The sequence below is a fragment of the Sodiomyces alkalinus genome, assembly GCF_003711515.1.
Source record: "Sodiomyces alkalinus F11 unplaced genomic scaffold SODALscaffold_1, whole genome shotgun sequence".
NCBI lineage: Eukaryota > Fungi > Ascomycota > Sordariomycetes > Glomerellales > Plectosphaerellaceae > Sodiomyces > Sodiomyces alkalinus.
This window is the reverse complement of record NW_021167079.1, coordinates 7,122,872-7,132,998: the sequence shown is the minus strand read 5'-3', so window position 1 is coordinate 7,132,998 and position 10,127 is coordinate 7,122,872. Positions and strand designations below refer to the sequence as shown.

The 10,127-nt window shown below is 55.1% G+C and overlaps 2 protein-coding genes across 2 annotated transcripts; one reads left to right on the top strand and one right to left on the bottom strand.

The window, feature by feature from the left end:
* Positions 1 to 310: 310 nt before the first annotated feature.
* SODALDRAFT_267245 (cytoplasm protein) lies at positions 311 to 3,691 on the bottom strand (the record flags this gene model as incomplete). The annotated part of the gene is made up of 3 exons (XM_028607541.1): positions 311 to 484; positions 591 to 2,850; positions 2,931 to 3,691. 3 exons carry the CDS (start codon positions 3,689 to 3,691, stop codon positions 311 to 313), a joined length of 3,195 nt encoding a protein of 1,064 aa, XP_028471508.1.
* Positions 3,692 to 4,794: 1,103 nt separating this feature from the next.
* Positions 4,795 to 8,309, top strand: SODALDRAFT_327907 (hypothetical protein). The gene is made up of 9 exons (XM_028610555.1): positions 4,795 to 5,194; positions 5,287 to 5,605; positions 5,679 to 5,861; positions 5,922 to 6,079; positions 6,136 to 6,508; positions 6,567 to 7,119; positions 7,178 to 7,297; positions 7,369 to 7,571; positions 7,660 to 8,309. The coding sequence occupies exons 1-9, from the start codon at positions 5,027 to 5,029 to the stop codon at positions 8,214 to 8,216; spliced, it is 2,634 nt and encodes an 877-aa protein (XP_028471507.1). The 5' UTR covers positions 4,795 to 5,026; the 3' UTR covers positions 8,217 to 8,309.
* Positions 8,310 to 10,127: the final 1,818 nt, after the last annotated feature.

Sequence of the window (10,127 nt, the reverse complement as noted above, 5' to 3'; positions counted from 1 at the left end):
CGTCAGGCTGTGAGCTGCGCGTAAAGTGGCAGGGCCCACAAATGTTATGTAAGGTAGGTACGTACCTACAGAGGTACTTCGGTACTTTCCAGTGGGGGTTACCTAACCCCCTACCAACCCCCCACCGACCCCCGCCAACCCCCGCCAACCCCCCACCGTTGGACGTTATCCCGAGGCCATTCAACGACGCTGAACTGGAATGAATTCTTCGTGGAAGACTAAAAGAGTAAGACTACTACTAAGTTCTACTTTATGTCTATAACTTTGTCGTCTTGTTCTTAGGTTGTCCCCACAATGCTACCCGTCTCGTCTAATCCGAATCCGAATCACTGCCCGTGTACTCGTCCTCGCTTCCCTCTTCCTCGTCCTCTTCTTCTTCATCCTCCTCACCCTCCGGTGCCTTGAGACCGTAGTCGTCGTGGAAGTCAGCAAGCTGACGCACCTGTGTCTTGTACCCCGTCTCCTTGAGCGCCTTTTCGATATTCTGCAAGGCATGTCAACGTCAGTAAAACCAAGCCATCTTGCTTCGGGGGAGGACGAAGGAGGAAGAAAGAAAAAAAGGAAGAAAGAAAAAAAAAAGGGGGACATACCTCTTGCAGGATCGGTGCGCACGTCACAACAACATTGCTCTTCCCCGGCTCGAAAACCGGCAGGACGAGCTCGTTCAGCACCTCCCGAATCTGCTCGTCCGTCACGTCCCGCACGCTCTTCATGATCTTCTTATGCCAGTCGAGCGGCACCCCGCGGACCACGCCGAGCACAAAGTTCTGGCTCGCCGCCGCCGCCATGGTCGACTGCTCCTCCGCGAACAGCACCACGATCTGGCTGATGGCCCCCTCCTTGAGGTGCCGGTCGATCGGCTCCTCCCCCGCCGCGATCTTGCGCACCGTCTCCCGCGACGCCGCCAGCGCCCTGGACGCGTCCGGCGACCGGTACACCCTAAACTGCACCATGCCGCTGTTGATGTCCCTACCAAAGAACACGCCGTAGGCCATGCCCTGCCCCCGCACCGCGCACCACAGCGGGCCCTCCACCGCCTCGAGGTACCCCACCCCCACCAGGATCGCCGCGATCCGCGGGTCCTCGAACGAGATGACGCCCTTGGACGTGCTCACGCTGTACGAGCTGTCCACCGTCGTCATCGGCACGATCACGGCCCCATACGACCCGGGGTTCCGCCCTTCTTCCGTGAGGTGGTGGTGCGGCTTGACGATCGGCAGCAGGTCCTCCTCCCCGTCCACCCCGGATGACGAGGACGACAACGACGACGGCCTCCCCAGCGCATTGCTTAGCACGTCCCACGCAGCCACCGGTTGCGCGAGCTTGTCCACGTCGGCGATGACGAGCACGCGCAGGTTGTTGAACGTGAAGAGAGACTTGCGGATCTGCTCGAACCACGAAACCACCAGGTCCGGATCCGTCTCGAGGAGCTTCTTCACCCGCCGCAGATACACAGCACGAACCAGCGCGCGCTTGGTGACGGAGTAGGCCTCCTTCTTCAGGTGGATCGCCATATTCACCTCCGACGCCATCGACCGCCCGTCCCGCTTCAACTCGGGGATGTCGGCGAGCTGCTTCTGCACCCCGGCCTTGAGCCTCTGGACGTCAAAGACGCTGTCGAACATCATCGTACGGGTCCACTCAATGATCGTGGCGTACTTCTCAGGCTCGATCTGGAACTCGATCAGGATGCTGTCCGGGTCGCCCATGTCCTTCGACGACCGAAGGCCGTACCGAATCGTGTCCTCTTCCAGCTCCATCACCACCTGCTCGAAATCGACCTTCTTGCCACCGCGCATGATGGGCGTGTTGAAGAAGTTGTCGCGGAAGATGGGCAGCAGCGGCTTGACTTCGATCGGCACCTTTCCCGTCCCGAGATAGAGCGACAGGTGGACAAAGTTGGAAGGCACGCTTTCGAATTGGATGAAGAGCGAGTTTCGCGCACCTTCGGCCGCCGCCGCGTCGATGACCCGCTGCGCCTTGTTGTCCGGGATGCCCAACGTCCTGGCCTTCCCGGACCGCGCCGTCTCCGACTCGATGAAGTGAATCGACTCCGTCCCCGGCACCGCCCAGCGATCCACCACCTCCGGCGGGATCGGTTGGTCGTTCTTCTTCTTGGCCAGCTCGAGCTTTTCCGCGAGCTTGGCAAGCCCTTCCTCGCCCAGCTCCTCCTTTCTCTTCGCCAACCTCGCCTCCTCTTCCTCCTTCAGTTTCACCGCAAGGCTCATCGACGGCTTGGCCAGAACGGCGACGTGGGGAGCGTCGGATATCCCCTTTTTCAAAAACGCTCTCCACTGCTCTTCCGTCCAGGTCTCGAGCTCCTCGTATTCTGACACGGTCTTCAAGTCCGCCAAGGTCGATCCGTTGCGGGTCCCGAACAGGTAATCCATGATGATGTTGTTGGAAAAGAAGCTGTCTGAAGATTCGGCCTCGAACTTCACCTGACGCAGCCCCCGCTTGATGCACGATCTCATGTACTCCATGTCGAGCGGCTTCTCGGCGACTTCCTGAAGTAGTGAGATCAAGCGGTGGTAGACAAACTCCAACTTGTCCGTCGCGACGCTCGTGGGCTGAAACCAGATGACCGAGTTGGGCCTCGACTCCCACCAATACATCACCGAGCTCGCGAGCTCCTCCTTCTCCACTAAGACGTTCTCTAAGATGGAGACCGACGAGCCGCACAGGTACGTCTGTAACACACTGAGGGCCGATATCTCCACCTGGTCGGTGCAGTCCGGTCCAAACCAGCCGACGACCACCTCACCCACTGATTCGTCGGCTTCGGGGAATTCCACCGTGGTGACTTTGGTTTCATTGAGAGGTGGAGGCTGGACTGAGTCAATCCACGGCCTAGTATGGGTGGGGGGGTAAGGTTAGAAGGAAAGAAATATAGAAAAGAAAAATAGAAAATACTATTGAGCCGTGCTTACCGCTTGAAAGGGGCATCCAAAGGTGGAAGGTCATCCTTGATGCTCTCTTCAAATTCGTCCAAAATCTCGAGTAGGTTCTCATGGTCCGCCTCTCCGACGATGACAACGCACAAATTGCGCGGCTGGTACATTTCCCGGTGGAATTCACGAATCCTCTGTGTGGTGAGGTTGCGCAGCGCCTCCGTCATCCCACCCGTCTCATAGCGAAAGCCGACGTTCTCGGGGTACAAGAGGCGCTTTGCGGCGAGATCGATGATCTCAGCGCTCTTGTACTGAATGGCTTGCATCTCCGAGTACACCACACCGGCATCGTTGCCCTCGCCGTCAATGTGGTGCACCTCGGTCTGACAAGCCTCGTCGGTGATGACGGGGACGATGATATGCTCGAGATACACGGGGAGGATTTGCGCGAACCCTTCCCAGCCGGCACTTTCCAGGGTGTAGGCGGTGTGGTCTGTGGCGGTCCATGCATTCGTACTGGAGTAGGCCCGTGACGACAGCTTGTCGAGGAGGCCCTTGTAGCGGTAGTTCTTGGAGCCCATGAAGACGAGGTGCTCCAACGTATGAGGCGCACCCGAGTCGTCAAAGATCTCCGTGGCAAGAGTGAAGAAACCGTTCACCTTGGGACCCTTGCGGTCGGCCACGATGACTTGCATCCCGCTGCGTTCGGACACATACTGGCTGACGGTGCATGGTGCATAGTCCGTTTCAAAGCTCTGTACCTTGCGGAATCGTGGGCTGGGATGCTCTGCTGGGATCATGATGGCGGGTTGCGGGATGGTTGGGAAGTTGAAGAGCGAGAGTGAGTACACCCACCTAGCCAACATGTACACTTGAGAAGTGTAGATGTTGAGACGGATGCAAAGAAGGTCCTAGCGATTGGAATAATACTGTTTGAATGCCCAGGGGGGACGGACAATAGGGAAGTGGTGTATCAAGACAATGGAAAGTTGATAAAAAATTAATGCATGCGACTGAGGGGGCAACGAGTGAGGGACCGAGACGGGACGACCCCGATTTTTAACTGTACCAGCTGTGAAAAAGTGGCAGGAACTGTCAGTTGCCCTTCCCCCGCCAATCCAGCATTTCAGAGTCGTGATCATGGAAACGCCCAGGGAATTCGGTGTTACGACGGAAAGGACAACCGTGGAAAATCGATACCTTTATGTACTGGACGTTTAGCTGTTAGACTTAGGTACCTATATTATAACTCCAGACCCGAGAGAGCACGAAAACATGATCCATCACCCCGTCAGTAGGTATCCAGTACTCAGTACACGTACATAGCTTGCGGGGTAGCTCCAAGCCGTTGGCCAATGACCCCTCCCAACGCATCATCTTCCAAGCACAAGGGATGGTCAAGGGAGAGCGAGAAACGACAAGGACAATGTCGCCTGCTGCATTGTGATAATGTACAACACAACATGACCGACCAGTAAGATAGCTGTCACGTTATCGGTACCCTATTCACCTCGTAATGTCATGATGATGATGCAACTGTTTTCATGCCTCCTACTCCGCGAATGCACTACAATACCGAGTTTGTCTCGACTTCGAAGCTCCGTCAGTCCAGGGTATCCTCGATCGCTACGGTACTGTTACCCGGTATTGTATTCGTTACTCATCAAGAGGAGCGGTAGCTGCGTCCTATTATGAGCCCAATAATGTGGTACGCTAGTGTAAATAAGGAAAAATACTAGCACCAATACTCGGCTTCGATATCTTACGTAAGGATATGCACCGGTCATCTACCTCACGTGACCGAGATTCGGAGGAATCGGAAGCCGGCCTCCGTGACAGCTGGCAGTGAGCAGAAGCATGATGGTGTACAGGTCATACAGGTCATGGTCATGTCGAAGACCCTGTAGGTGCTTTACCCGATCACGCTTGTGATGTTGCCGTTTATACCCATCTTTAATCGGATTTCTGACATGGCATTCATATCTTCTTCTTTTTGGCTGCTATAGTACGCAGCGACTCTTACTTTGTCGGCGGAGTACGCTCCGGATACGTGGCGTCCCGACGTCTTCCCCAAGCTCCCCACGGCTCGAAGCTACCAACAACTCTGGTCTACCTTACTCAACCCGACACCCACCATGTCAGCCGCCACAGACACTCAGCTTCCAAAGCAGCTAGGCGATGCGATCGTCTCCTTTGCCCTCGAGGGCCGTTTCCCCGATGAGGAAGTGTCGTCCCTTCCGCTCCCGACGGCCGACCTCTCCCTCGCGGTAGATGCATTGGCCAAGGCGAAGACCCAACTGGAGGTACGAAGACTTTGGAAAGAGATGGATGAACAAAGAAGGAGGGGAAAGAAAATGCTACAGGAAACCAGATCTGGTGTCTAACATGCGGCCAGTCCGAGATCCATATTGTCAACGAAGAAACGAAAGACGAGGTCAGCTCTTGGGTCGCCCACACGAAGACCCTGCAGGAAGACATTCTACGGTCGAAGCGCCTAGCCGACGATATCGTACTGGAAGCCGAATCCCCAGTGGTCTCGGGCAAAGAAATAGAGGACGCCGAAGAGCACATCGAGTTCCTGCGAAGCGAGGTCGCATACAACCGGCAGCTGCATGAGGCACTCTCCGGTATACACAAGGTCAACGGGCTTCTGAACGAGGTGGAGAAGGCCATGAACGAACGGAGGGTTCTCGATTCCCTGCGGTCATTGGAATGTAAGCGCACGGCCTCATGGACGACCTCCCCTCCGATTCCGACCCCCGCTAGGCTAACATGCGGCAATAAAAGGTTTCTGGGCCGAACTCGACGCCATCCCTATCAACAAAAAGAGTTGCCGCATCACACGACTTCTCGACGTTCGAGCCTTTGAGCTCAAATCAGCCGTTCACGACGTATTCGATCATGTTTGGAACGCCCTTGTCCACGTAGATCGCGAGGCGGGGCGCATTGCCATCTACAACAGCCGCGAGGGTATGGGTTTCGCCTTCTTCCCCTGCGTTTGACTGTCCTCCCAATCTAAAACTGGAGCAGACGAGCAAATGACGCTCTCGGAAGCCGTCATCGGCCTCGAGGCCTACAAAGAAGTTGAAGATCGCATGTCTCGTCTCTGGCGAGATATCGACCGGGCCATTGTCGCCTCTCGGTTGGACCCCAAGTCGACGCAACTGTCCTCTTTCCAGATCAATGAGGTATGGATAGCTTTTCCCGGCTCTCTGTTGGCCTCACATTGACAAAAGAAATACAGAACATCCTCGAGAGGCAAGGCACTGCCGGCAACTCGATCGACGAGCTCTTCAAGGACTTGACAACCATGGTTGGATTCCTAGCACAGAGACTCCCGCCGGACTTGTTGATCTACCTGGGACCAATCATGATGAGTGGTGTTCTTCCCAGGCTGATCGATGGCTGGCTCTCTTCCACCATCCCAGTTTCGTTAAAGGACGTCGAGCAGTTTCAAGCCGTGATACAATCGGCCAGGGTCTTTTGCGAAACACTGGAGGACTACGGTCTTTCTGGCTTCACCGAGCTGAAAGAATGGGTTGGCAATGCGCCGTCTACCTGGCTCGCGAAGCGTACGGAGACGGCATTGGATGCTGTCCGCAGCCAGTTCATCCAAGGTCCCGTGCCCACTCCGTCCCGTCGCATTCTTTCCTTGAAAACTGACAGCATGGACAGGCCTCGGAGCACCCAAGCAGGTCGAAAAGGTGGAGAAACAAATGGTGTCGCGCTCGGAAGGAAAAGAACTGGCATCGCAGACGGTAGCCACTCAGGCCGACGACGACGATTGGGGCGCGGCGTGGGGTGCTGATGATCCAATGGACGAACCTGATGACGTGCCTCAAGTCTCGGCATCTTCCAAGACCACCCAGGTCAGCGAGGTTGCCACAACCGACGACGATGGAGCCGACGCCTGGGGCTGGGGTGACGACGAGCCGACCACGGAAGCAAAGGACGAAGCGGCACAGCAACAGGACAAGACGGAACTAGATGACGACGACGACGCCGCGGCGGCATGGGGTTGGGGCGACGAGGAAGAACGGGAAGACCAAGTCGTCCAGCCACCCAAAGACGACGAGAAAAAGGCCAGAAGCACCAAGACCCCAAGCGCTGGGGAAGAATATCGAGAAATGGTTCTCAAGGAAACCTACCATATCTCATCGATGCCAGATCCAGTACTAGAACTGATCTTGACGATTCTGGACGATGGTGCAGCGCTGACCCAACCTAGGTAAGTAATCTCCAGGGGGATTCCAAACGGGCAAGGCAATGTCGCTCATACATGACAGCAATGAGACAAAACCCGTGGCATCGGCAGCTGCAGGCCTGTTTGGGCTCCCAACGTCCGTGTTAGCCATTTTCCGAGCTCTATCCCCGCATTACTATGCAGCGGGGATGGGAGGGAACATGTACGATATCACCTCCTACCAGGACGAACGTGACCGTATCGTATCGGGAGCTAAACGAAAGAATCAACTAGGTTTCTCTACAACGACGCAATGTACTTGGCCGAGAGGTTGGCGGAGCTGACGGAGACGTGGAAGTCGCGCAACGACTTGCCGCAGCGTGCTAAAGCCATGCTTCGAATCGACGACGACATCAAGACCATGCGGAGTTTCGCCAACCGCACATACACAGGCGAGCTAGGACTACAGAAGACGGTTATCAGGGATCTTCTAGGGGGTGAGTGGCGCTAGCACAGTCCCAAGCCGTTATGGAATCTCTCGGTGGACGGAGACACAGCTGACATGTCTGTCTTTTGAACACATAGGCGAACAAAGCATTGTCCAGCAACAAGACGCGGAGAGCAGCGTCGACTCGGCCGTGGCACGCGTCCGGACGATGGCGACAACATGGGAGACGATCCTGGCGCGGTCGGTGTGGTGCCAGGCCACAGGGTCGCTGGTAGACGCGCTCTCGGCCAAGATCATCTCGGACGTGATGGACGCGCCGTCGATCGGGCAGGACGAGGCGTACAAGATGGCGCAGCTCATCGCCAAGGCGACGGAACTAGACGACCTGTTCCTGCCGTCGCGGGCAGCATCATCGGGCCAGGAGCAAGGGCAAGGGCAAGGGCAGGCGGACCCCGACGAGGTGCCGACGACGGCGCAGTACGCGGGCACGTGGCTCCGGCTCAAGTACCTGAGCGAAGTGCTGCAGTCGAACCTCAACGAGGTGCGGTACCTCTGGTTCGAGAGCGAGCTGAGCCTCTACTTCTCGGCGGAGGAGGTGGTGGACTTGATCGAGGCGAGCTTCGAGCTGAACGCGAGGACTAGGGATACGATCCGTCAGATCAGGGAGCGGCCGCAACCGGTCGAGGGTGTGTAGATGACTCGAGAATAAGAATGGAGGGAAGGAAGTCTTGATCCTTGGAACGACCTAGCGCTTTAAGGTACTTTGAACTTGGAACAAACTTATTCATCTTAAAACGACGCCCCCCCCCGATCATGAACAGGAAGGAAAGCTCCGTCCATGATCCTTGCCAGGCTTTCATTTCCAGCCTCGTGTGGCTTACCCAGGAGAACGGTTAGTGGGAGCGATGATGCCGACGCCTACTGCCCTTTCCCTCCCGTAACCGTACAGTACTTTGTTTGGTAGGGGGTGTGGCTTTTACCCCGCGCGCACCTCCATTTTCCTAGCCAAGATTAGAATTGGAGGTGTCCGTTCCTGGTTTAGGCACCCCTTAATCTCCACTTCCCCCCGAGCCCGAGTCCCCCACCCGAATTACACATCAGGATCGCCAAAAATAAGGAATCAGAGATAAAAAAGAGGGGGGGAAGAAAGAGATGGAAAGAAAGATTTTCCATTCTAATTCTTTCTCTACACCTCCGTCACGGACCACTGTTAAATAACAATGTCTTGGCCTGCTCTCCACCGTGGCAGAATCCAGGCCTGGCCTTGTGTGGGATTCATTTCAAGACGAGAAAATTCGGTCAGAGATGCGAAATCGTAAGGTAAGGCAAGTGTCTTTGTACCGGGGTGCATCTAGGTATCAACCGTTGCTTTGAGGAACCGGGTGGATGGAAAAGGTACTATACTTGAAACGAAGTACTCCATACCTAGGTACCTAGGGATATGTGTAGGTACTTCTTTGTACCTTTGGGATCATTGCCAAGTACTCCGTTTTCGGCTGTTTACGGTATAAACCGCCTTTGCCCGTCTTACTCTATCCCCATTTCGAGTCCACGATAGCTTTATGCAGTCACCGATTCGCCTGACTTTTCCTTTTCTTCTCTTTTTTTTCTTCCTTTTTTCTTACCCTGGTCCTGGTCTCTTTGTTTGTTCGGGCGAAGGCTATTTCAGTCTATCCATTCTTGGCTTCCTCTCTTTCTATCCCTGTCTATAACAATCAGTCTATCATTCCCGTTTCCTATTATGCCTAAGGTATAACGCACTAGGTATCCATACATGTGAAGTGTTTCTCATGCTTCTCATCACACAGGAGAGCCCATCTTAGCTTTCAGTCATAAGGCGAGCTTCTCAGTCCACTTTTGCCTTTTCCGGTCTTTGTACGAGTTAAGCTATCGACGTCTACGGGCGAAGGAAAAGTTTTGCGTGCTCCTCTATTGACCCCCACTCCTTTGGTCCGCTCTTCCCCATACATATCATATCGTCCGTCAGATGGATGTCGCTGATGGATGAATTGTTGCCCATATCCCCAGCGCCCCTGGTATATATATGTACGAAGTAGGGCCGTATGTAATAGCATACATGTTATATCCGCCCATCACATCCATTTTCGGCCCCGGGATCTATTGAATCCGTAGCTGGACTGGGAGGTAACTGTAGTCGCTATCCCGCCCTTCCTCTTGACATTTAACAGCTGTCAAGATTCCACCACACTAAGCCCGCCATGGCCCCGTGTCTCGTCTCTTCCCATCAAGGTTGTTTCGGGCCACACATGGCCATCTCAGTTGGATGGACAACTCTCGGATTCTGCCATCCACCCACCCCTCCTCTCGCACGAAGTGCTCGTAGGGCTAATCAATAAATCCATTCGTACCCACGACAGAATCGTCCCTGACCAATGTCTGTCCTGTCTCTACCTTCTGTGATGACCCCACCCCCTCCGACAAAAGCAGCACGACGTCGCTGCCGTAGTCGTCCAAAAACGCTTTCATGGCTTCCAACAAGCAAGACACCACGCGAAAAACAGCAGGAAGAGAAGCCGATATGTAAGGTACCTTACCTCACTTCCTTCACGGCGAATCAAGCCTCGCCCTATTGGTCCAGGTGAAC